Source organism: Neolamprologus brichardi, chromosome 23, assembly GCF_056152115.1.
Source record: "Neolamprologus brichardi isolate AB-2024 chromosome 23, ASM5615211v1, whole genome shotgun sequence".
NCBI lineage: Eukaryota > Metazoa > Chordata > Actinopteri > Cichliformes > Cichlidae > Neolamprologus > Neolamprologus brichardi.
The window spans coordinates 8,350,320-8,377,480 of NC_142125.1; the positions used below are offsets into that span (position 1 = coordinate 8,350,320).

Genomic DNA, 27,161 nt, shown 5'->3' on the forward strand with positions numbered 1-27,161 from the left:
CTTTTTAATTGTTTTTTTTTCATCTTACATGGTGGATGTGTTGCTGTTATAATTAGAGCTGGAGTTCGAATGTGTGATGTGTATCTCAGATGTTCCTGCAGAAAGGGGCTGGAGGACTAAATGTGAGCTCTGTACAGATGGCCCAGGGGAATGGTGGGCAGCAGGGGGGTACACTCAGCATGCAGGGCCAGGTGGTTTCTGCAGGATCTCTGCAAAACAGCATACAGCAACAACATGCTGTGCAGCCCCCATCCCAGCAGCAAACACTCCTACGGGAACAGAACACAGCACTCTCGCAGGTCAGACAGGCTAAACGGTTCTCATTTTGCTTCTCACTGACACGCTGAATTCATAGCTTAGCTGTGTTTGTTATAGATTTTTCCATCCAGCATGCTCATGTCATAGACTCCGGTTCTGTTTATTTCAGCCTCAGAGGTCGTCGCACACGCTGCAGCCTCAACAGAATCCACTGCCTGCATCTCTCTACAACACGATGATGATCCCTCAGCAAAGTCCTGCTAACGTGGTTCAGATTGCCACAAGCCTGGCGCAGAATACTGGACCCAACACTCCTGCTGTGGCAACATTTGCACAGGACCGTTCGGCTCAGATTAGGTGTGAATCTTCACCTAAATCTATTAAAATGTTATTAAGTAGTGCTCGAGTTCATTGATGGCACCCTCTGTGGTGCATAATACTTCAATTTAATGTAGTACTAATTTAGGTACAGTGCACTTTTATAGTGAAAAAAGGTCATATATATTGACCTTATGTCAATTTGGGTTAATTAGACTTATCAGACCTGACTAACTTCCTGAACCTTACAGGTTTCCTGCAGGCCCCCAGCTGCTCACCAAGCTAGTGACAGGGCAGATGACATGTGGGGCAGTCATGGTCCCCACAACCATGTTTATGGGTCAAGTGGTGACGGCCTTTGCACCGCAGCAGGGCCAGACGCAGACAATTAGCATTTCCCAACAGGCTCCGCAGCAGCAACAGCAACAGGAGCAACAGATTCAACCGCAGTCTCAGGTCACAGCCATGCAGCAAGGGCAAGCTCCACTAACCCAGCAGCAAACACAGTTCCTACAGGTAACACTGACACAGTAACCACTTATCAGGTGAAGTTTTACTGTATGAAGTTGGCTCACATACAGGCAGCATGCTGTTTAGGTGATTTAAAATGTCCTAATGAATTTTATTTTATATAAATTGAAAATTCTTTGTATGCTCAAAGAACTTGACACAGGAGATGGAGTTGAATGTGAATATTTTTTTCAGATCTGTTGACAGACGAGGACATTTTCAAAATGTGATTTTGATTAAAATACAATGTTGAAAGATGCAGCTTAGTTTAGATGAATTCCTGTTGACAACAACGATGTTTCATTTCCATATCACTACTCACTGTTCAATCGGACTCTAACCACAACAAGAGGAGGGTGGATGACAAATTAGATTTAGAAATTAAAGTTTAATTTAATGCCACAAGTTACTATTTTTTTTATATATAATTAGTATACAAGGAGGAACTGATCTGCTTTGACTGATGGCTTCCAAAAGCCTGTCTAACAAATGTTTTTTTTGGTCGCACTACAATCATAAGGCTACATTTACACAATAATCTGTAATCTCTAAGTAATGGTCTGCTTCAGATACTTTTAAATAGTTGGAAATCCTCTGGTTTAGCCAAGGGACCACCCTGAATAGAGCATGAAGAATGCAGCATGCGCACTCATGTCTCAGTGTCTGTGTGTTGTTCAGCCAATACACAGACACTGATTTGCCTGCCTTTCTTGCTTTACAGTGAATCAGCAGAGTCCTAGTTACCGCAGCTTTAAGTTACATCTTGGCTCGTTAGGCTGTGCCGACTAAGCTAATGTAACTTTTTCACTTAAGGCTCCTCGACTCCTTCACGGAAACCAGTCCACCCAGCTGATCCTGCAGGCAGCGTTCCCTTTGCAGCAGCAGGGTACCTTCACGGCAGCAGCCCAACAGCAGCAGCAACAGCATCAAACACAGCAGAAGCAGTTACAACAAAAGCAGCAACAGCAGCTGGCTCCTCACAGAGCAGATAGTTTGTCTGACCGCTCAGCGACACAGCCGCAGTAACTAGCCAAAGCCTATCAGAAGTGCAGTTAGCCAAACTCAGGTGTGGTTGATGGGAGTGTAAAGTGCAGTTCTGCTGAAAGTGCACCACTGAAACCTCAGAGGATGAGAAGTGGACACTCTGTTGCTCTGCTTCTCTCACGCGAATCTTGTGCTGTTTGCACTTCACTCCTGAGCCCAGAGTACACCAGAGAACCCGGGATGGGGCTTGCTGTGGCAGCAGGTTTGGCTGTGGAATAAAGCCTTCCCTCCAAGAAAACAGGGCCATACAAGGCCTGCAAAAGACTCCCCCTTACGCCTCCCCTTGTGTCGTGTGTGTCTGTGTTTGGGTGTGTGTGTGTGCAGGCGCGCATGTGTGCTCTAGTCACCCTCACAGGATTATTTCACAGTTCTCCCGTCAGTGCGGTGGAGATCTTTGCTTCGAGGACGTCCTACAAAACAACCAATTGTTTGTTTTGTATGTTTTTCTTGTAAAACTAATTATGGGTCAGAAAATATTTTTAAGAATGTGGTGTAGATTGAACTTTGACTGTACAGAATATCATGTGTAATATATACTGTAAATATACTGAAGAATAACTAATATTTTATATGATGCATGAAATGAAATGCATAGTCTGTTATTTGCAGCTTTGAATATGCTTTTTTTCTAATACTCAGAAAAAAAGACCTGAAAATGCTTAGTGGCTGATATTTTCACAGACTTCCTTTCTCCTAGGGGATGTTTGTTTGTGTGTCTGCATCAGACAGTGCCGATGCTGTTTGTTGTGTCACAGTTTGTTTAATCCTCAACCCCTATTTTCACACAACTTCACAAAATTATCGACAGAATGATAGAAAAATACTTTAGTTTTTTTAAAGATGTGCTCAAGCACTTAAGACTTGAAATCAATGTGTGAGATTTGTGTATAGAATGGAGGCAACATTAAGCTAAACGTATGCAACAGTAAGATCTACTAACATTATCCTTCATATCATCATTTCTTAATTTTTAGAACTTGAGATCCCTCCATTTCACAGCCATCCATATCGCCTGTGTTGGCACCCAAGGATGCTTTATTTCACCTGTAAACATTTATACTTTTAGATGTATGTAAATACAAAATACTGACCTGTTAAATATGTTAGTAAGAGACATGATCTAGTTTTAAGCCATCTAACTGTTTTAGCTGGGCACGCAGAACAAAAAGCATCCACCCTCTCTAGGACTTTCTGGGAGACACCAGTCATCCTGTCAACCCGATACAAAGATCCCATCCTATTCCATTATAGCCTTCTCTGAGCTCTGTGGATTATCGGGAGAAGCCAGTTGCTCTGCTTTCTGTCTTGTCTGATTGTCTTGTGAGAACTGCAGTAACTTTATTTGGCCCCTTGATGGCAGTGACATGGATATATTATGGCTTTTTACATTCAGAAAACAAACGTATGAGTTACATTTGGGATTTCATTTGCAACCTCTCTTCCGCAGACGAGGTGCTGAGCCAGTTTTACCATTGTGCCTTTTGAGGACCAGCACACATTTTGGCAGATTTGAGAATCTAATATCATGAAGTGTTCCCAGTAGAAGTAGGTGTTGTTTCTGTGGGAGGAAAATTGAGGCTTTATCTGACAGTGTCTTGGTGTAGACACTTATGTCACTTTGGGTTCCATTTCATGGTGGCTTTTTCTTTCTTTTTTTTAAACTGTGGAAAAACATGTGAACCCAGCTCTAGATCATGCACTGGTACCACCAAACCGTTGCTTTTCAGCTCCTTAACACTTGATGGTATTCAGCAGCTGGATGCTAACATCGTCTGCTGGTTGATGCTTTGCAGGTAATATTTGTTTTTCTAAACTGCAGTTATGCATCGTAAAACATTCAGAGTGAGGACAATGCAAAGCCAGTAATGGTCTTTAGGCTCAGAACTGTAAGCACTTAAATATAAGCAGTCATGTGAGCAACTGTCATTGTAATAACACTGATTAAAGCTGCCTTAAATTAAAAAAAAAAAAAAAAGATTTTCAGGACACACTTATATAATATTAGGCCAAATCCAGCAGTACCGGGAAGACGTTTTAATTACCCATTAAATATTTGCCAAAAGCTAAAAAGAACCTTGGAGTTCTACAGTCACAATGGAAAGTTGGGGTAAGCCAGACTTTTAGTACACTCACCATAATTTGTATCACCGAGCTAAACATGGCATTGAGGGGATCGGTGTTACTGTAGACGGAGACCATCACCAGGATCCCCAGCAGACTCAGCCCTACGTGTTCTGGCTTAGTAGGCTTGCTTTGCAGCCTCCTCACCATCTGATCTAATGCACTGCCAGATGGTACGAAGCTGACAGTCCAACCTCCTCTTCATCTGTGTGAAATGATGGGCTGAGCTCAACACATGGCCACAAAGTCAGTCTTTGACATCTGCTCCAAGATATCTTGAAAAACCGTGCACTCTTATACCATCTCCCCAGTATTAGAGTGTAGCGTTCACAAAGGGGAAACCCTACCCGATAGCATAAGTTTATTTAGAAAGTCAGTTTTGTTCTAGGCCACCATGAATCCAGCCATTTTCAGAAGACGGAGTCAGTTGTATAGAGTGCTTCAAAGCACTGAAAAGTGAACATTTTATTCCACTGTTCCCAGTTTGTGCAGTACAGCATAGAAAACCCAAGCAAGCATCGAGTGTCAATAAAAAGCGCCTCTACTCTTATTTGCCGTTTATTGCTCGAGGATAGAGGAGCCTATCATGATTTGGCACAAGCAGCAGCTTTTCTTAAAGGTTGATGCTGCTCAGGTTGGATTAGGCTGGGAGGAAAATCAACTGTCACAAGCAACAGCTACAGTTTCTACCACGATAATACCTCTGGGCACTTACGATTCTTCAGTCTAACTACGCTGTTAATGTCTGAAAGTTCATTATTCAACACTTTGAATTATTTCTGTGACTTATCGTTTATCATTGGCCACATGTAACTACCATTTTCATTAACCTTCATACTGCAGATAAGGCAGCTACTGTATGGGACCAGATGAAGAATATAGATTTGTATATTTGTCTTGACTTGGAGAAACAATGCTTCAAAGTATCTTCCTTATCTCACAAATCACCTTTTTTTTAAAAAAAACTTAAAATGATAACGGAACAATAATTTTACAAGATTTATCTGTATCTGATTTAGTAAGTTCCCTAAATTACTATCAAGTACAGAATAGAGTGAAAGCAAACGTACAGAATGCATTATGATCCCAGATCCCACAAATGATGACAGAACCATTCTGAGTTAATTATTCAATCTGTTTCTTCAGGACAACTCTAAATAAATAATAAAATCCAAATCCGGGACATTAAACTATTAGACATTCTCGCTTGCTATCTCACCAGCCTCCTGTCAGTGCAAAAGAAAAAACAAACGAAAACGCTTGTATAAACTGCCTCCTTGTTTTTAAAACCCACAAATTACATTTTCATTGAATCTCCAATACCTGCTTGCTCCACTGTGATGATTCTGTGCTGCATAAATCGGATTATAATTGGACCTCGTAGTCCTAATTTTCCACATAGCATTTCTCTCCCTCCTCCTTTAAAATCAGTGATCATACTACAACAGATCAGTGTTTGAGTAAGACAACTGCTATCTCCTGTTACGAATTTCTGTAGAGTGAACCTCATCCTGTGCTGCATGCAAGCAGCACATGCCTACAAGAATGTATTCAGTGTCATTAACTTGGGGACTTCTTTTTTCATGAGGAGGCGTATGCCTGTGGGAGGCTTTGCACATTGTAAGATAGGAAATACAGTAAATAAGAGAACTTAATTATTTTTCTATGTCTGGTATAAACTTTATGGAACTATCATATATATAAGAAATCAAATAATCTAACTTTTAATGTGCAAAAAAGACAATAATAGAGGTTTAATAAACATTTGAAGGATTTAAACTAACTGTGACATACACACAAAGACCCCAGAAAGTGCTGGTTAAGACTTGGAATCAAAATCGAATTAAAAGTGTGTGTATATATATATCTATACATATACATACTTTTATGTATATTTCTTTTCAGTCTTTATTCAGTGTTTATACTGAGTCTTTCCCTGCCAATTAAGCAATAGTGATTTTTTTTTTTTTTTTTTTTTAAACCCACAATGACCAATTTATATATATGTATAAGGGCAACTTGGGCTTTTAAAGTTATCTGTGGGTCACTGGCAAGTCTCAAAAACAAGTTGGGGAAATGTTGTCCAGGGAAACCTCAGGACGCAAACCCTAAATCAAAGAACACAGTGAATTATGTTCAGTGTTGTGTAGTTCTGATGTACACACTAGAAACTCGGTGTTCTCTCTCTCTCTCTCTGCTTTCAGTTCATATTTTTGTGGCTTTTTTTGGTGGTTTGGCTCAAGTAATTAACTGCTGCAGTGCGCTCAATAGCAAAAAACAACATTAAATATTTCATGACTACATCCCACACAATGTGGTCACACCCTGATTGATGACGGGAGCAGGACTTTTGAACTCCTGTAATGACGTCGGTAGTTCAGGTTTGACCAGAAGATCCAACTTCTGATTTAACTTTGGTAACGAATTGAAATCTTTGGTTACATTGGAGATAAAAATACACCCTTTGTAAAGAGCTTTAAGTCATGTCTTTTTGAGTTGTTAATAAACCTCTCTCACTACATTATAGGCAAGTCTGATCACGTGGTTCTAGAAAAATGTGCAGATATGAATTAATATATTTAATCATTGTTATGTGAAGCTGAAAAACACATATATGCATGGATTATTTACTTCAAGCAGAATATTTGAGTTACAAATTGGCAAAACTAATATCTAACTCTAAAACAATCAACTCAATTCAGAGCAGTTAATCTCTTAATCATCAATAAATGCATCTATTACAACTTTATAACCACATAATAGAACCTATTCCAGTTTTCTTTCTAAAAAACTTTAAGAGTTTGTAGTGAATGCTAAGGCTTCCAGTTTGTTCTATGAAGCACAACTGGGAAATGTTGCACTAAGCATCCACTACTGACACCTGCTGTTTGTTATTAGGTTAAACACCTCAGCTCAACTTTAATCACTGATTATATCCAACATTTAGAAATTGTACACATTAGCATTTTATTGCACTCCAGTGTTATAAAGACACTTAAAGAGGACCTATTGTGCTGATTTCCAGCTTCATTGTTTTTTGGTAAGTTCTTTAACAACATTACCGTAGCTTTGCATGACTCAAAGTTCAAAATAATCTGTTTACATTTCATACTGGATGTTGGTGCAACCCCTCAGTACATCCACTGTCTGAAACCACTCATTGTAGAGCTCATCCCTCTGCTTTTCTGCCCTTAGCAAACAAAGTTTGAACAGCGTGAGATGTGACGTGTTAAGAATGATTTATACTTGTTCTCACTGACGACATAAAGGCATGAAAACTTGTTTCAACCACTGAAAAAAATTTTTTTTTGCCATCCATAAATCATTAAGTTGGTATATGTATGTTTATAAAGGGACAATGCATATTAATTAACATGAGCACTAAAATTAATCTTGTAAATAGCCAGATGGACTAATTTTCATCTGTAGTCCCTGCCAGGTTGATGGCATATTAAATCAATCAACAAAACCAAAACCCAAAGTTTGACTTCTGGATGTCAGTTTTCCACCCATGCAGTGTCTGAAATAAACTTCCATATACAGAGCAAAGTGGAAAAAATACTCTAAAATGAGCTTTAGTCACTGTATCAGTACATAGATGACAGTAACATGATAAAAAGTGTAATAGGTATCCTTTAAGGTGACTTGCATTAATTTCTTGAGCCAAATTATTCATGGACCTCAACATAACCCTTATGAGGCAAATATGTCAATCGTTTGCTCCCCTTGGATTCAAAAATAAATCTGTGTGAATCATCTTTGGTGCTGTTCCTATAATTGACTCTCTGTATTCCTCCTCACCACTCAACTCAAACACGGCACTAAATGTTGGTTTAGAAATCAGACAACACATGAAACTTTTTTATTGATCTTTTTTTTTTTTTTTTTAAGATTTATAGGCATTTCAAAGAACCTGTATGACAAACAGAAGTAGTTCACAGCCTGTCAAATATTGACAACACAGCTTTAGCCTGTTCACTTAAAAAAATATTTCCATTGCTTGTACAGTAATATCATCCACCCTTTGTCAATACATATGCCTAGAAAGGAAAAAGAAAAGGAAGCTAAATAAATACGTACCGTTTAAAATGAAGGGTGAAATTTAGGTCTAAATTAAGTTCGGTCGAGCTGTCACCGCAGATCCAACACAGCTAAGAGAAGTGGCTTCTACTGCAAGTCTTGTGTAGGATAAATAATTGTTGTACCTGATGTAGTCCTCTTTACAATCTGTCACAGTAACTCTGAGGTTCATGCTGGAAATGGCTTTAATCGCAGAGGAAGACTGAACCTGTCAGGGTGACTCCTGGCCCTTTCTTCAACCTAATCCCACGTCTTGTTCACTGTTACAGTCTGATACTATTATGAGTAAATACGATTATCATTTCTGAAGAGGTTCACGTGAACTGTAGATAAACCCAGGATGCTGACATTCAAATACAGGTAAGTAGAGGTATTCTAGTGGTTCAGGTCTCTGTAAAGGACTGCTCTTATGTGAAACTAGGGGAAAAAAATCTAGTGTTTTCAAAAGAATAATAAAAAAAAATCTCAGTGTAAGTCAGATCACAGAAACTGTTGCTATAAATGTGCAGCTGGTTCTGGTTTTGGTGTTTTTCCTCTGAAGTAAACAAGCTATGTGACAATCTGCAGAACACCAGACGGGGATATGCTCTACAGCTGTCCCACATCTGACATGTAGCAGCAGTAAATAGTACTCGAGACATGTTCACACCGTTGGAAATAATCTGTGTGGTAACCGCAGGGGAGCTATCTGGAGTGTGTGATGTTAGCTGTGTCATTTGCACACTGGTCCAATCTGACAGAGAATCTGAATGCACTCTCACATGCACCTCTGTAAGGTGTGTGTTTAAAAAAAAAGAAGAAGCTAATAACAGATGGTGGAAACGACAGTAACACCAGCCTCAACTGCTGTACTTGGGAGGAAACTGGTGGCTCATATTCTGCCAAAAGTCACCTGACAGCAAAGGGGCTCATTCTTAACATTTAAAATAGACATTAAAAACGGAAAAGATTTTTTAAATGGACTAAGTTCCTTTGCTGAGATGTTACTATGAGGAAAGTTGGCTTCAGTTTCTGAGCCACCGGTAGAACGTAATAGGGCAGCAATCGGCAACAATCTCGTTTTCTCTCACACACCGTGTGAAAAGAATACAAGTTTTAAAGAGTGTGACAAAGTCCTCCCTCCTTTCTAAGCTCACACCTGTTAATCAAGCCTCTGTGATTCAGTCTTTCCTTCACTAGACGAGATGAAGATGAAACACACCTTTGTAAGCAGTCAACAAACACATTTCCCATGAGGTTTGGATGCCACCTACAGGTTGTTAATTAACCTCTGAGAAATCCAACTGATTCACAGATCACAAAGGAACAGAGACGTTCAAGGAAAGGAAGACAGGACTCCAACTCTTTGTTGAGTCCTTTAGACTTAGAGGGTCAAAACTAAAATGCATCTACAGCAACTTGATCAAATGTTACAAGTATTTACAGAGTGAACCTGAAAGTCTTTTCTCCAATTTAAGGTCCAGTTTCTGGTGTGATGAACAGGGCAGACAAGGCAAATGCCAGAAAAACAATTCCTCCAATGATTGTAACTACAGAAACAAAACAAGAAAACAAATGTCAGTTAAGCAAAGATTTTCAGATTAAACAAGGCACAGATTTATTTGACACTAAACTGGTTTCATTTTTTTGATCTTTTAAATCTGATATAGCTATATGAACAAACTACTGAATCTTTCTGTGAAGCCCCATCACGGGTCATCTTGAGGTTTTTGCAGCAAATGTGAATTCACCAGTAATTTTCATGATGGTAAAACCAAATGATTACAGCATTGCATCACTAGGAAGGACTCCCAGGAGTCTCAGCATTCCTGCGAAGGAAGTTAGGGGAGGACAAATGGTCCAATATCTTCACCGACCATGTTAAGAAAATTTTAAATGAATCATATTAGGTGGAGGCAGCAGACTGAAGTCTTAGAAATAGGAGTTGTCAATGGTGCAGAATCCAAACTAAAAGTGACTTTGAAATAGGTCTGCAAATAAGGATTCATTTAGTAATTGAGTATTCTGTTGATTAGTCCATCGATTAGCTGAGCAATCAGATAAGAACTTATTAATGAGCAATAATAAATATTCAAAAGAGGGGGAAACCCCCCACCACAGTTCTTTCAAAATATACTGCTCGTGGGTTTCCATTTTATATAACTGCATCTGTCAAAAAACACCTAAACCCTTTAATTAGTAATATTTTATCTTCTGGATGAGGTAGGTTTCATGTGTATGTGTTTGTCTGCATCTGTGTGTGTCTGCCTGTTTGAGTGTGTTAGTGAATGAATGGGGTTGTATCTGTAAGCCTTTAAAGGACCATGCGTTGGCTGAAGTTTGTCCTGTGCTATTATGCAAAATTTTCGTGCTGCTGAAAACAAGACGTTATGATGGTGCAGATGTTAATAATGACATGTTAATAATAAGTAAGTGTCTGACTTAACAGCCACAGGTCAGCAAACTTTATATATATTTTTTTAAATATTAACAGTTTTATTCATATTTAATTTCACTTTAAATCTGAAAGACAAATTTGTGAAAGCCTTGAAATATGGTCTCAACACCCCATGCCCTCCTTTAGACTCCCTCCTGCTTGTTTCAGGTATCATTATGATACAAAATGGGACGCCGTTCGTCAGGCTTCAGCCGGCTGCCTAATTTTAAACATGGTATCAGGCCAAGTTAACAGCTCCTTTGGATATTTTAATGCAACTTCTGTAGCTTTACTATAGATTTTCACTGTATAAAACAAAAGGTTGGAGTTCGTTGATTGGATGGTTTGATGAAGACTCCCATTAGCTTTTTCCCAGTAAAGGTTTTAATGGTGACCACAAGAACAGCGCTGCTGTTTTGGACACTAGAAAAACGTTTTCTTTCACTCTAACTGAGGTCACCATCTCAGTAACAGCTCCCCCTCTTTGCTCTTCACCGTGCGTGTAGACAGACTCCATGTTAAACATCATCATCATCACATCTAATGAAAGTGTTAGTGGTGAAACGCTCATGTTTACATGGAGATGACTGAGCGCCACACAGCCGTGTGTTAAACAAAGGAGAAAATTTGTGTCGAAGATTTTCTTTAAATCGTCTGGTTATTTGAATTATTCAATGAGTCATTACAGCTCTACTTTGAAAGTTTTTACTTTACTTTTTACTTTTAGACTGCACTCTACAAATACCTACTTGATTTTTTAAAAATAAAAATGCATTTCAATCATTGTAAAACGTGGGCTGTAAATTGTGTGTGCACCATTTTTGGGCAAAATAATAATTAGTTTAATAGTAGATCGCTGTTTTCTCTCTCGGTTTGTTTTTAAATCTGATCCACCTAATCGATCAAACCTTAACAGGATTGTCTACAAATATTTTGATAATTATTGTGTGTAAACAGAGCTGCCTCCAGAGGAATTCTCCCAGGAGAATAGGAACCCACTTCTCCTACCTGTCTTTTTTTTAATTTAAAAAAAAAAAAAAAAAAAAAAAAAAAAAAAAAAAAATTACACAATTTAGGCCATCTTACCTGTTCTAACCGATATCTTCTGGGCAATCATTCTCCCTCCTATCACAGCCAGACCTGTGCACAGACAGTGTCCAATGGTGCCGCCCACTGCAACTCCAAATGGATCCTAAGAATAAAAAACAAAAACAGTTTATATATCTTTTTTTTTTTGCTCTTTTCTTAAATATTACCAGTGTATTAATACAGCAGCGACTAAAAGAAACAAACAGCCAATCAAAGTGAAAATGTATGGCCTCTATTTATTGTAAAATATATTACAAAGCATTAAACAGCAGCTGTCTAACAGTGAAAGTCACAAACCTCTCGGGCAGCTAGAATAATTGTAGTTAGCTGCGATCGGTCACCCCACTCTGCGAGGAAAGTGAGAGTGAGGGATTGGATGAAGATGGGTGAGATGAAGCTGTGCCACTTTCCCTGAGGAACAGCAGTCCCTGTTCCAGCCTCCACATCTGCAGTCCCATTAGCGAGCTTAGTCCGCTGGAGCTGCACAGACAACAAGGCAAGAGGTTTGAAAGACAACCCAATAGAGTACTTTCACGGCTCAGTACCTGCAAGAGGCAGGGATCACTTACAAGGGTGCTATACTTTGATCAAAATTTTGTCATGAGGTCCTCTGTGGATGGTCCAACTATATTCCTTATAACGGATTTGTTTTGATCAAGAGGATGTAGATTTATGTCCTCTACAAGTACACCTTAGAATGCATCCCGTGCAGATCTGCACGGGAATATAATTAAGCTTGACTTTGTATGACAAACTGTCACTATTGCTAAGAGGTTCAATCGGCCATCTGTTTTTTTGTTTTTTAGATTTAGTCTACAGTACAGCACTTCAATTACAGTTCATAATGGTGCCATTCAATAAGACAGCCTCAGGCATCTTTAAAGTGTCCATATGCTCATATAGCCTGATTATAAGAACAGAATTTCCACACAACAAAAACTCACATCAGCAGCAGCAAAATGTAACTAGGTCTTCTGGGTGATTAAGTAATATGAGCCATTTGCGAATCACTAATTACTAAGCAAAATGGTGTCAGCAGTTAGTAACTGGACCCACTCAGGAGGGGTTTCTATGGCTGAATATGTAAATTATGTATGTGGACTGAAGTTGTACTACTGGATATTAAAAAATGATGGTGTTTTTCTAGATAGTTTAGAATCAAATTAACTTGCCTCTTCGTCCTTCTTCTTGATCTCCGCCTGCACCTCCTCCAGCTCCTCCTGACCTTCATCTGGACTCATTTTTAGCCCCTCTCTAAGCATGCGAATACCGAAGATGGCAAACAGAGCAGTGGATACATAGTATGTGTAGATTCTTGGGATGATGGTAGTGGCGTAGCCAAACAGTACTATGATGTGGGAAAGAAAAAACAACAACAACAACACGTATTTGTTATTTCTCAGGATCTGATCGAAGGGTAATGCCAAAAAAACAGTCAAGGCCAAATCCAAAGTTTTACAAACCAGAAAGACAAGTCATGAATCCTAAGGCCAGCATAGCCCCGGCCAGCACGGTGAGGCGGTTGTAGCGCATGGCCATGATAGCAGCGATGAAAAAGGTCTTGTCTCCCAACTCAGAGACAATGATGACAGATAAAGAGGCAGCAAAGGCATGAATGAAGCCCAGGTTCCCTTTGGTGGAGACATCTTCAGAAACCACTGGGCCCAGTGGCTGGGCACTAGAGACTTTCTGCAAAGGAAATGCACACAGTGACTGTCAGCTGAGTTACACACAGTTTGTAATACAAATCAGTATGAGGTATTCACGTTTGCCCTTGTTGGCTGTAACAAGCCGAAACGCGTTGGTCTATTATTAAACTTGTTCATCTTCCCTCAAGTGTTGCTGGAGTTTCTGCTTTGTGAATTCTTTTATCCTCTCCATGCATTTTTGCTGTAACACTTCGGCCACAATGTTTAAATAGGTAAACAAAACTGGCGGGGACATGACGACCTTCTCGTCGTGACACCCAAATGACTGTCACCTTAACTTTAAAGCAATTTCTTCACGATTAAAAAATTCAAGTGTAACTTTGTCCACTTCTGCTAACGTTACACCCGGAACTCTGCGAGACGTATCAGTTAGCACGAGATCGGCTAGCCCGGGGCGCGAGGAAGAAGCGCGTCAAAGACTGCTTCCTACACATGACGATAAAACACTTAATTAGTGACAATGAAGCAAAACCTTTCACCTCTTGTGGGGGCTGTTCCGGGACAGCTTTTTGCTCCTCTTGAATAGCAGTAACACCGACCGACAAAAACAAAAACACGGCGGTGAGCGGAAACAAGACACACATCACATTTCTGCTAGCCCCACCATCTCTTCTGCCAGCCGCGCGAGGCATTATTACTTCTTCCGAAACACCGACACGACTCAATTTGCGCGCTAATTTCTCTCCCTCGTATCACTGCATGTTATCTGCAACAAATCCGTATAACTTCATATTTAGTAACCTATACAATTTGAGGTAACACACGTCACGATCAGACCGACCGGGCCAACTCAACTCATGGGGTAAGTAGAACCGTGCTGCCGCAAAGAGGAGCAACGCAGACAGACGATTGGACGTTCAAATGAATGACGTAGTTTGTAAGCTGACGCACACAGCGAAGTGCTCAGTGAATGGACAATCTCATTGTCGATCATAATGCTATTTAAATATAGTTTTATTGTTTTCTTTCAATAGTTTTGCATTGAAAAAAAAACTTGAAAAAGGACCTTCTGTTTATTAGTTACAAATGTTCTCTTTATATATTTTTATGTAACATTACTATTCTAATCCTGACAATAATGAGTGTTTGCCCCTCTAAATATCAGCCCATTTACTTTAAAAATATATTATTAGTAGTAATAATATTATTTACTTTGAGCAGAAAATTTGCTTGGCAAATAATAAATTTGGGATAAGCAGAATAAACATTAAATAAAACTAAAGGGAAAAGAAAATACTGGCAGCCTTCACTGCTGCCCCTCAGCCTCCTCAGTTTTAAAATCCTAGGTGACTTCCTTCTTGAATTGTGGCATTACAGAGACTTTTAGAAAACTTGACCTCTGACCTTGACTTTGAGGTCGCTGAGATTCGAACTCATCTGAGTTTTTAGTAGATGATGCTATGTTATCAATTTGAAAGTCCTATGTCGCCTTAACATTCACAAACTTTGGTGTCCAGCACGCCCGCCTGCCCAGTGGAATGAGGACAGTACTCCATCAGCCTTTTATAGGGATAAAAAGGAAATAAAGAACGTGACCAGAGGTGGCAAAAGCACAGATATTCTCTACTTATTAAGTCTTTACTCAAGTTAAAGTAAATACAACTTAACCTTGTTTTATTATTGTGATAATAAGATAATATTAGTACATACAAATACAAACTTTATTTCAGTCCAAATTCTAATTCTAATAAAGTTACTCAGCTTTAATCAGCTAAGTAAAACAAGAGCAGAGAAAAAGAAGGAACATGAAAAATATATCCATGTTCTGTTGCCTACATTGTAGAGAGCGACTTTACCTCAAAACAGGAAAATAGGAAGAGGTTAAAATGGAATTTGGCAGGTGGGAGAACTGGGAGGATCCATCACAGCACAGCAAACTAGCCTGTTTATACAACATTAACCTGCAGCTTATTTTCATACAACCATTAGATAAGTTATTCTACCTCAGCTTCTTTTCCACCAGGTTTCACAATATGAAAAAACACAATGTCAAATGTACAGTGCCCAATATCTGATGTAGAAACATAAGAACTTACATTTCCAGTTCATAAATATCCCACTAAGCAGTCCTTGCCTTTACATATAACCTTTCTTTGTCCTCTCCTGTTCTTATGTTTCTCCATCTCTGAGTGAAGTTTGCTGTCTTACTTTTCTCTCCCCGTGAAATACAGCAGCACACAAACAGTTTGTGAGTTTGCTGATGTTTGTTAAGCTGACAGAAATGCTGCATTTGAAATTACCTGCCACAATATTACTCCCTTCATGCTCCTCGCTACTCTTTAGTAGTGCAAGCAATAAGTAATGCAACTTCATCCCCTGACTTTGGCGTAAGGTTTTGCCTTTCTTCTCTTTTTACCTGGTGATTAATACACGAATGTTTGAAGGTCAAAATAATAACTCTCCGCCGCGTAAGTAGTAGAAAATCGGGATATTTGTTTAAAAATGTAGGGAATAAAAGTAAAATGTTGTCAGAAAGACAACTACTCAAGGGAAGTACAAAACCCTGAAAATTCTACTTAAGTACAGTAACTTAGCCTTTGTATTTTCTTTCTTCCCACCTCTGAACGTGACAATAAACATAGCAACGTAGCTGGAAATTACTCAAGAGTTTTCTGCAGACCTTTCAAAGAAAATAAAATTGTTATAAAGAAAATAGTTCTTTTCTACAAGTCATAAAACAGTTTAATATGGTATATGTACCTTTTTTATGGTATATTTACCATATGTGTGAACGATTAGTTTTCTGAGCAAAGATTGACGATTATAAACATCGCCATCTAGTGGAATCAACGTTTACACTGCAGGCGAAAGCGCATCAAATCCGACTTTTTTGACCCTATGCGACCCATATCAGATCATGGTATGACAGTGTGAAAGCCACAAATCCGATATTTTCAAATCCGATCTGACTCACTTTCCTATGTGGTACTGAATCCGATACATATCCGATGTTTTAGAAAGCGACTGCTGTTTGAATGGTCATGTCGCATTAAATACGTCTTTTACGTCACTGACACAATATATCAGCGCCCGAGAAGACATCGCGAACGCTTTCGGGCCATCCAGTGTAGATGTTAGTGAACCTGTTGGGAAGACAACGTTGGAGAAACGTGAACATTTTATTTGTACTGTATAATCTGCAGATTCTGACAGAAATTTCCAACTATCCTTTGAAGCGCCGCTCCTCTCTAAAAACAGCAATAAGGATAATTATTAGGCCATTTGTAAATAACACAATAACTTTATAACTTAAAGCAAAATTGGGAAACGTAAAGTCCGAAACAAGTCTTTATATTAAGGGCCATCAGTCAAACAATACTGTTTGGTCTGGGTCTAAACAGAGTGCGTTGTGTGACGTCTTCTTTTGCGCATGCGGGCCGCTTTGAGCGTTCACACTAGAGCGCGTTTGCTGTCACATTTTATTTGTAGTGTGAACAAGCAGACAAAAAAAATCGGATTTGATCAAAAAATCGGAATTGAGCATTAACACCTGCAGTGTGAACGTAGTAAGTTGAGTTCTTGTGAATGAATCAGGGGCAATTTGTGGTCCAGTATCTAAAGGATAATGGATACATCATGCAAACTAGTGTACCTGGGGATTGAACCACCACACCCCTGATTGGTTTATGACTTGATTTCCCTCCTGAAAGTAATGTCCCCATGTTTGTGCCTCTTTAAACAACAATAATACTTTTTGTTGAATAAAGTTTCTTTATTCATTACAACATGTCCATGTCATGTTACTTTTCGTTTTAAAGTAAAACTCCTTGTCGTATTAATACAATACATTCTGTTTTGCTATAAAAAAAAAAAAAATTCAACACCACAGTGTTTTGCAGGTTTCTTTTTCACATAAACATTTAGAGATTACATTACCAGTTATAACTCGAGAGGTTGGCATACAGTAAAAGGAAGCAAAAGATTTTTAAGTACTTCATCGTAAGAAAAACAAGTTCTTAATGTAATGAACAAATGAATTCCAGCAATGTTCCTCACAGTGTCTTCACATCAGTCGGAGAAAGTTCTCACCTCTAGAGTCTTCTGCCAGAACTCAAACACAGTGTTGGCCTCTTAGCTGTCAAGCCGATTAGTTAAATTTGGAGGTTTCAAAGAACGTTTAGAAAAAGATGGCTTTTGCTCGTAAGGTTTCTGCTCCTCCGACATCTCTGGCAGTTTTCATTACAGTTCCCATTTATTACCACAAAAAGACCAATACAGTGTCTGAGTATTCATAGCACAAAGGGTATAAATGCTCTTCTATGCCTTGGGTATGACTTGTATTTGCTAATGTAAAGGTCATGACAAAGCTGTCCTGCCAGTGCTTGGTTGAAGAGCACATACAGTACCACAAGCCACCAGGTGAAAGAGAGGCCTCTGAAAACAAAGCTCAACGAGATGTAGATCAGCAGCTCAGCAAAGTAATGGGGACAAGAAACCAGCTCAAACCAACCTCCCTTTGGCACTCTATGAGTCAGCGTTTCCACTGTTCCTGCATGACACGACAAAAAACAAGAAAAAGTGACATCAGTAACTTTCAACGTTTAGACTGGTTTACCATTTCCAGTGTGTATCAGGTTAAAGCTGTGCTAATTAACAATTGATCAAATTACTGTCTGTTGTGAAATGTCTCACTCACAGTGCCAAACCCACAGAGAATTATCTCCCAGCTCTGCAGTTCCACTCAGCTCTCTGCAGCTTTTTAGCCTCCTTTAGCTAATGTTTTTTGAAATATTCATGCTTAAACATGGTCTCGGGTTTCAAAGAGCAAAAATAAAAAAATCAAATAAAAAATGGGTCAATTGGCCATTTTTCAAAAATATGTTTTGAAAAGTATTTGATACATAAATCTAAAATTTAACAAAAATCATTACATGTATCCTAACTTTGGACCATACGTTCTTTAGGAAAATATAAGCTGGTTGAGCTAAAGGCAATTTGGAGATGGGATGACTCATGTGCTTTATGGTTAACACATAAACAGAAAACAGACAGCAGAGGATGTTAACTTCAAGCTGTTAGTTCCTTCATCATTAATATGCAAATTCTCAGTGATAGCAATAATGCTGGAGGCAGCAAAGAAAAAACAAAGAAACAAAACAGAGAGACAGAGAGTTTCCTAGGTTTACCTGACTTTCCAGTGCGAAGTCTGGCCAGCAGGACCATAGACTGATGCTGCAGCCACGAGGCCCAAATGAAGAGTAAAAACCCAGCAACAAGCAGCCAGTTCAGCTGAGAGAGGAGGGAGCTTCTCTCTAAAAGAAATGGTGGAAGCATCAGTACCACAAAGCAGATGAACCGGGGAATTATGCACATAGAAGCACACAGAAAGCACCAACTCAAACCTTTTTCCATACGATCACAGCAGAGGATCGTCAACCCTAACATGATATAATACCCCAGGCCGAACATATATTGTACCAAGTGCATCGCCCCACCAGAGAAAACGCTGACAAACAGGCACTCCAGCAGCCTCCTGAGGGAGTGGACCCACAGCAGCAGCTGCACCAGGACGGTGGAAAGCTGTGGGACTACAGACAACACTAACATCAAAAACAAAAATGAATTAAACAGAAAAACAACAATTTTTTCCTTTAGCTTACCTTGACTGTCACTGCTGGGTGCACCAGTCAAAATGTCTAAAAAGTCGCTCAACCACAAAGGGTATGACTGATGCTGAAATATAAAGCTGAGGTACAAGACCAGAAGAAGACCATTCCAGCCAACAGAGACTGCATAGAAGTGCCAGAACCACCTGGAAGGGGAAAAGCATCCCACGTTTAAATAGTTAAAAAGTAAATAATGATTCAAAACCACCTAAATGTTCGGTTAGATATAGTAGGATATAAAATACATTACAGTAAAGTTCTGTCATTCGCTGTCACCTTTTTGGGACGTCAAAAACCCGCAGCCAGTCGTCTCGCTTTAAGCTCTGTTTAGTTTTTCCGTAACAAATAAGGTCCTGAAATAAAACGTAAGCGGGACACGTGTCAAATCTTCCCGGTAACAGTCGCGACACTTTGTGGGCACAAAAAGCAACGAGGAAGCACAAAGCCAGAGAAGACCACACAACGTTAATCACACTCAACCCTACTGAGCTCCACATCGTTTTGAAGCTGTGCGGGTCTGCAGTTATTGTTTTGTGCAACACGGAAAAGAAGCCGCCGATAAAACCTATCGCTAAGGTTCCGGATGAGATGCAATAACAGGGAATAGCAACCGGTTATTTCTTTATAGCACAGTAAATGTATGTATTGATTTAATTAATCTATTTAATTATTTAAACATCTATATATTTATTTAATTGCAAAGTATTTTTGCATTTATTTTATTCGGCACGCACGGTTTTGAAGTGAGCATTACGACCCATTTAACGTTCGCACAGCAGAGGGCAGCATTTGAATCTTTCCCCATACACCACCCGAAAATAAAGGTCTGGCCATGTAAACGGAGTCCAAAAATGTTTATGTTTGTGTAAGGGGAAGTTTTATTTTGAACAGGAAATGTTTAGTAAGGTGCTAAGCAGGTATTTGGATTGGGGCAAAGATTTCATCATTTTATTTTTTTGATTGACTGACTGATAAATAAACATCAACGCTAATACGGAAGTTGTATATATAAAAATAAAGAACAAACTCAATTTGAAAAAAACAAAAACAAAAACCCAACCCTGTAAAATGTGAATAAAAACAGAAAACAATGATTTTCAAATCTTACAAACCCATATTTTATTTACAATAGAATACAGAAAGGATCAAATGTTTAAACTGAGAAAATTTACAATTTTAAGAAAAATGTTGCAAAATGTTTGCAACTGATTTTGGTAACTTGCAATATCTCAGTAACATGACTGAGTATAAAAAGAGCACCTCAGAACAGATGGGCAGTGGTTTGCCTTTCCGCAAAAAGCTGAATCTGAAAATTGTGGAATATTTTGAGAATAATCTTTTTCAATGTAAACTTGTGAAGACTGTGAATATCTCATCACCTGCAGTACATAATATCAAACAATTCCCAGAATTTGAAGAAATGTGTTTGCATAAGAGACAAGGGCAAAAATCAATATTTAATGTCTATGATTTTCAGGCCCACAGAAAAATTTTCAATTGTTTTAGCCAAACAAATAACACCTCGTCCTCCAGACAAAAGAGGAGATGGACAATCTGGCTTGTTATTAGAGCTCAGTTGAAAAGCCTGCATCTCAGATGATATGGTGGTGCACCAATGCCTGGAACTGGCAGCTTGCACATCCAAAAGGGCATCAAAGCTGAAAGGTATATACAGGTTTTAGAAAAACAAATGCTCCCACCTGAATGTTGTTTTTGTTGCATATTTCAGCAAAACAATACTAAAGAGCTTACTGCATCTATTACAGCAACATAGGTTTGTTGTAAAAAATTCTGGGTGTTGAATTGGCCTGACTGCAATTCTGATTTTTCACCAACCGAGAACATTTGAAATATCATGAAACAAAAAATTCTAGATGTTGAGCAGCTAGAATTCTGTATCAAGGTATATATAGTAACATGTCTCCTCAGTTCCCAGACAGACTGTTGTTAAGAGAATAAGTTCTACACAGCACTGAAAATGATCCTGTCCCAAGTTTTTGAGACATGTTGCTACTCTGAAATTCCAAATGAGCTAAAATGTTCTTAAAATGGTACATTTTCTCCAGTTTAAACACTTGATCTCCTTTTCCGTGTTCTATAGCAAATAATATATGCAGACATGTGCATTATGTTCTTTTATTTACATTTTACACAGCACCCAACACCTTGGAACTGAGTTTGTATAAAATAGATTAAAGCTACAAATCTGGCCAAAATCAGTATAGATTGGTTTTGCTGTTTATCTACTATATTGTACCAGGGAAACAAATACATTGGAATTCTAAATGAAAATAAACAGTTTCAAAGATCTTTATTGCACGATTTATAAACAATCCAAAATTAATTTGACAAAACACATGCACAGCAGCCCCTGCTGATGAATATCAGTATATTTTATCTTATTTGTATATGAAATCAGTTAGGGAGTAGTCTGAATGTCATATTGCCAAACTAAGTTAGTTTTGTAAACCTGTTGCCATTTGAGAAACCATGAAGCACTTTTTAACTGGTTCTGTGAAACATTTAGTGGATAAGAAGTATTGCATAAAATCTAATGTGTATAAAGCAGAGGTTCCCAAAGTGAGGGGGCGCAGAGCCATTGCAGGGGGGTCCTGGTATGAAAAGAAGAAAAAAAAAAGAACGCTTGGACACTGCTAACATAATGAACAGGTTTTTGACGGGGCTCCCACACAAACACAAAGCAGGAGACGAAGCATCGCCAAATATGTTTCCAAACCAACTTCCTTCCAAGCCAAAGACAAGAAAATCTGGTGAAGCATATCTTCCCTTTGGCTTCACCTGCACAAGTGCCAATGTAGGTCTCTGCGACAGCATTAGTTTCCCCTGCATCGGGAGCACGCGCTGGGCTTTCCAAATCAGGGACAAACAGTATCCCACATTCTTGATTTTTAGTTCACAAACACTTCTTGTAATGACTAACTACTCCTGACATTTTGGAGATGTAAAGTTACAGCGGGATACAAGTAATATCAGGCTGATCCTGCCACAATTTGTTCCCCCTCTCCAAATCACGCACTAACAGTATCCCACAGTTGTTTATGTTTTTGAACCTATTTTGCACAGAGAGACATTTTTTGAAAAATGTATTGATAGCAATGTTGAATATTATTACACAGGAAAAAAACACAACTACACGTAAAATAATCACACCGTGATGCCTCTGCCTTTCTAAATGGAGGGACAGTAATTGCGTGTGTGTATGTAAGCGGGTAAAACCCGAAGATAGTAAGATTAACAGTATTTTGTGTCTATCTGCCATTCTGCAATTCATCTCATGTAAACAATAACGTGGCGCACAGCGTGACGTGAAAAAAGGCACATACAAGAACATTTTTCTTCTAAAACAAAGGGGGGCCCAGCAAAAAAAGTTTGGGAACCACTGATATAAAGGATTACATTTATGTTTAGGTGGTAGTTCTCACCCAAAGCAGTTTTTTTCCATAAACTGCACAGTTTCATAACACATGATTTTAAGGGCATGACTGAAGACGTTTAACTGACCTTGCAGCTTCAGTTCTTGATGCAGAGCAGGAAAAGTAAGTGTTTGTATGAAAGACTTGCCGAGGTCTTTGAGGCATTAGATTCCAGGATGCCTCTTAGAGGAGCACGGTATCCTGCCCGAGGAAATGTGGACAGTTTCCTGCCTCCCTCCCTTCTCTGTCCTCAGTGTCCTTGTCTTTTTTTTTCCTGTGCCAAGAGCTGGACCTCCATTAGGCCCCAAAAGATTGCATAAATATCTCGCCAAGCTGGGGTTGCTTTCATAAATACCCTGTGAGCACATTTTGAAAGCATTAAAGGAGGAAGAAAAACTGAAATTTTCCGGTTCAGAGACAAAAGTCAGAAGTCTTGAAATGACAAAGTTTTTCATGTTGTTTTTATGTCAGTTGATCTTCACTAATGATTTAGTAATTTTATTCTCTTGTTACAAATATAAGAGTCAAAAGGATTAAGAAAATGATTAAAATAATAAAAGACTAATTTTCTTTACTGTATCTGGACTGATCAAGTTGTGTCACCCCATTCTGAGCCTGAAAAAAAGCCCTCAAAGAAATCTAAAATATCAGAGAAATATCAGACATTGTACAAATGAGCGTGATACAGAAACACATGTAACTGACTATGCTCTTCTCCTTTCTTTATTCCACTCCAGCATATAAAAGACTATATCGACATGTGTATGTTAAGTGGTAGGCTTGTACAGGGAATTCTGTCACAGTCTGGCTGCGAAGCAGAATGTGTGGGGTGAGGAGGTGGAACCAAGAGTTTTGTCATGCGAAGAGACAAAACAAAACTTGAGAGTGACAAAAACCAGCTGTTTGTTAAGGCTGGCAAAATAGTATAGAACAAAAGGCAAAGCTGAAACTAAACAATAACCTAAGCTGGGTGAACTAAGATTAAAACATGAAAAAACCTTGCACATGGAAACCTGGCACCATGACATGGACATAGCAGACAACCTGATCACGACTGAATGAAAACACACAGACTAAATACACACAGGAGGTGATCAGGGGAAGTGGAAACACATGGGGAAACAGCTGACACAAATGAACATAATGACGGTACAATGGAAGATTAAAACTAAACACATTGAACATAGGAACACAAGATCTCTTCAAAATAAAACAGGAAACATAATGAGAGGCAGACATGACAACACGAAGTTGACGACATAAGCCACGCAGACATGAAACACACGAAGGCCGAGGGAGATTTAAACACAGGGGTAGGAGACACAAGGGGAATCTTGAACCATAAACCATAAACATCAAAAATAAGCTAAAACTCAAAATGCTGGGTCAAATGACCCAGGATTGTGACAAAGTACATCCTGGCAACAGTTATGAGAAAACTGATCAAAATTTCATTCATCACCAAGCGTGACCATTTCTATAACAAAAAAAGTTTTTTGTGTCTTATGTGTCTTAACACAGTGGCACAATCATTCCAGGAGTGGACGTCTCCACAAATTCACCCCAATTCCAGACCGTGTGATTCTCGGAGAAACAAAAAAACAAAGGGCTACATCTCAGACTCTGCAGGTTAGCATAGCAAAAATGCTAAAAAAGTATGGCTTGCTTGGACAGTTTGCCATTGCAGTTCAGGTTAGTTCAGTTACATCTGTATAAACCACAAGACTTCTGGAACAGTGTCTTCTGATGAGATGATACCAACATGAAGATGGACCTGGGCACCTTGCAGTCATTAGGGCAACTGTGAACTCCTGTGTTTACCAAAATATTCTAGAATCAAAATGAAACCCTGAAACATGACCTTAAGAGAGCTGTGCAAAAACGAATGCCCACAAACCTGAACTGAAACAACATTTAACAACTGATTTAATCTTTTTTGTGTGTTTATTTTGGTCATTTGATATATTAGTTTAATTAAAATCAAGTAGAATTTCTCGCTTTTTATAGTGAGGTGGGAGAGCAGAGACGGGAGAGTGCGAGACATCTGGAAAGCTGGTGGACATATGTGCCAAACCAGGAGAACAGTATAAGAGTGTGAAATCAATAAAAACCATTAAGCAACACGGGAACAGTGTGTCAGGTCACAGTTCTTTCTACAATTACAATTAGAATGGACAGGACCAGAGGACAGGAAAGAGAAAGACGAAGGAAAGAGAAGTTGGGAAGAGAGTTAACAGAAGGAGAGGGAAAGGGAAATAGAGGAGAAGAGGGTCACCTGCTGAAATAAAAACAAGCAAAGAAAACAACATTGTAGATAAACCAGAGCAACGACCAACATGAGCACAAGTAACAGTAAATAATAAATACTGAATGTTACTGAGCAGCATGCAGTACTAATAATGCATGATAGGTTTAGATGCAGAAGCCAACCAAGATAATGTGTGTCTGTGAGTACCTGTTGTACACCGGTGTGAACATTTGTGTGTGAGCGCGTTTGTATTCATAAGGTTTTTCCATGTGAGTGTCTAATAGTGGATGTGATTATTTCAAGTTAATCCTATTATTAATAGCTCTATAAACTGGTGAATCATTTGGTGAACTTATCATATCACAGGACTCTTGTGAAAACTTTCTTTTGTAACGTCACCGATGTAATTCAAGTCAGTAATGCCATATGGGAAAATTAAGAATTAAACATAGTGATCCTTTAGTAGGACTGAGCAGTGTGATACTGTTACAAAATGTAATCATGTACTTTATTGTTGGTAAGAGAGAATACTTTTACTTATCATGTCAAATTGTCCTTTAATTAACCTAACCTGCTAGATGTTTGTAGTCTCTCCGTGCGCTGCCATTCTCCCTCTTCTTTTTGTCTCGTTTTGTCTGTTAACCATTTTCTATCATCTTCTATACGGGATACAAAGATTAAAAGTTCCAACCACATTTACAACACCTGTAAAAAGTTTTGTTGACAGATGATGTTTTTCAGATTATAAATCTTTGAAAATTAGCATTTACATCACACTGGAAGACCAAAACGGCCCTAGGGAGAATATCTATGTTTTTAGAGCTGCTGAGATACAGCAGTTTAAACTACTTAGTGAACAAAATAAGAGGGTATTGTACATGCAGTATAGAAATAGGAAATAATATACAAAAAAGGCCTCATGCCAACAAAAAGCGACTGGTTTGAAAGTCGCTTGTTCACAGGTCAACATTTCCTGAAGGTTGGTGCAGTGCACACACTGAGCGTTGCCTGCTCTTTTATAGATTTTACACATGACCTGTGTGTAATTCTGTCGCTGATGCCATCAGTGTGCAGATTGTTTTCTGCAGCAAGCAACAATGCATAATGAACACACATACGCTCTTGCTCGTTCTCTCTCTCTCTCTCTGCACGTTTGTGCTGTGGACATTTTGTTCGGTATTGAATTGTGGGACACTGACCTTTAAAATCCCTCCTGTGCCTTGAGACCACAGAGCAAAAACTCAAATGCTGCCTAAACAATTTAGAGCTTTTCACTAAAAAGAATATAAGAAAACACAAAACAACATACGGGATAGAAACAATTACAGCAGTATGTTTTTTGTTCATAGAAGGTTTAAAAAAATTATTTTATTCATTGTTTATTAATGTTGTATTCTATTTAATGAAATTTTAGTGACAGTTTTAGTTGGGATATATATATATAATGTGCTATATAAATTTGACCTTGACTTTTTTCTTTTTTTAAAAAACTGTTTTTTCCTTCATGTTTATTTTCTTTGTTTTGATGTTTAATTGTTTGAAAGCTTGCAAATTTTATCCTGTTCATGGCACAGACATTATCCTACATACTATACAGTTGAATACCATACATAGGCTTATTTCAAAAGAAAGTATTAGGGCCATATTTATGTTAAATAGTCCAAAGGCATATTCCAATGTAAATGTTTAATTTACAGTCATTCATTTAAAATTTTTGCAATGGTTATTTCAGTACATGATTGTTGTGTATGTGTGATATAGTTATATTGTGTGTGAACTTATGGAAGTAAACAAACATGGGGACACTGATGACAGGACAAAGAGATGAAACAGAGATAGACTGGACACAAAGGAGGAACTAACATCATTAAACAAGAAATCAACTAAAATCAACTCAAAGGCACAAGAAGATAACATACTTAAGAAAACATCATTTATCTTCAAAGAAATCAACAAAAAAATCCAGAACAAAACTCAAAATACTGGGTCAATGGCCCAGAACCATGACAGCCATACAGAAGCAGCCATGCACCTGTGATATGAGGTTTTGTAATATTTTGTCCAGGAAAGACAAAAACCTGAACACAGGATACAGGTTCAAAGTATAGATTCATTAAACCTTACTAGGTGGTCCTCCTTTTCCTTCAGCACTCCCCCTTTTTTTTGGGATAGATTCAACAAAGTGCTAGAAACATTCCTTAGAGATTTGGGTCCATACTGACATGATAGCATCACACAGTTATTGCAGATTTGTCAGCTGTCAATTTATGTTGGCAATCTCCTGGTTCAACACAAGAAACCAGTTTGATTTCATCTGACTTTTGTGAG

The 27,161-nt window shown here is 38.6% G+C and overlaps 3 protein-coding genes across 7 annotated transcripts in view; 1 reads left to right on the forward strand and 2 right to left on the reverse strand.

Moving 5' to 3' along the window:
- The window catches only part of clocka (clock circadian regulator a), a 32,927-nt gene extending 25,176 nt beyond the window's left edge, over positions 1–7,751 (forward strand). For 2 of the 3 annotated variants that reach the window (XM_006790186.3, XM_035907618.2), the window contains exons 20-23: positions 90–299; positions 428–615; positions 828–1,092; positions 1,900–7,751. In XM_006790186.3, coding sequence (XP_006790249.2) covers positions 90–299; positions 428–615; positions 828–1,092; positions 1,900–2,112 — 876 coding nt within the window. In that variant the 3' untranslated portion in view covers positions 2,113–7,751. The remainder of the gene's footprint in view (positions 1–89; positions 300–427; positions 616–827; positions 1,093–1,899) is intronic. The other variant, XM_006790189.3, reaches the window with a different exon arrangement.
- A 14-nt stretch (positions 7,752–7,765) lies between these two features.
- tmem165 (transmembrane protein 165) lies at positions 7,766–14,367 on the reverse strand. Its single transcript, XM_006790190.2, has 6 exons — positions 14,025–14,367; positions 13,300–13,525; positions 13,009–13,184; positions 12,134–12,316; positions 11,834–11,939; positions 7,766–9,860 (listed from the first exon to the last, which is right to left on the reverse strand). The coding sequence occupies exons 1-6, from the start codon at positions 14,175–14,177 to the stop codon at positions 9,784–9,786; spliced, it is 921 nt and encodes a 306-aa protein (XP_006790253.1). The 5' UTR covers positions 14,178–14,367; the 3' UTR covers positions 7,766–9,783.
- Positions 14,368–17,280: 2,913 nt separating this feature from the next.
- srd5a3 (steroid 5 alpha-reductase 3) lies at positions 17,281–19,674 on the reverse strand. 3 transcript variants are annotated; one of them, XM_087836171.1, is made up of 5 exons: positions 19,428–19,674; positions 19,146–19,297; positions 18,888–19,073; positions 18,672–18,797; positions 17,281–18,034 (listed from the first exon to the last, which is right to left on the reverse strand). In XM_087836171.1, the coding sequence occupies exons 1-5, from the start codon at positions 19,646–19,648 to the stop codon at positions 17,775–17,777; spliced, it is 945 nt and encodes a 314-aa protein (XP_087692297.1). In that variant the 5' UTR covers positions 19,649–19,674; the 3' UTR covers positions 17,281–17,774. The 3 variants fall into 3 exon arrangements, with proteins under 3 accessions (XP_087692297.1, XP_087692295.1, XP_087692296.1); XM_087836169.1 differs by having other exon boundaries at positions 18,672–19,073; XM_087836170.1 differs by having other exon boundaries at positions 18,888–19,297.
- Positions 19,675–27,161: the final 7,487 nt, after the last annotated feature.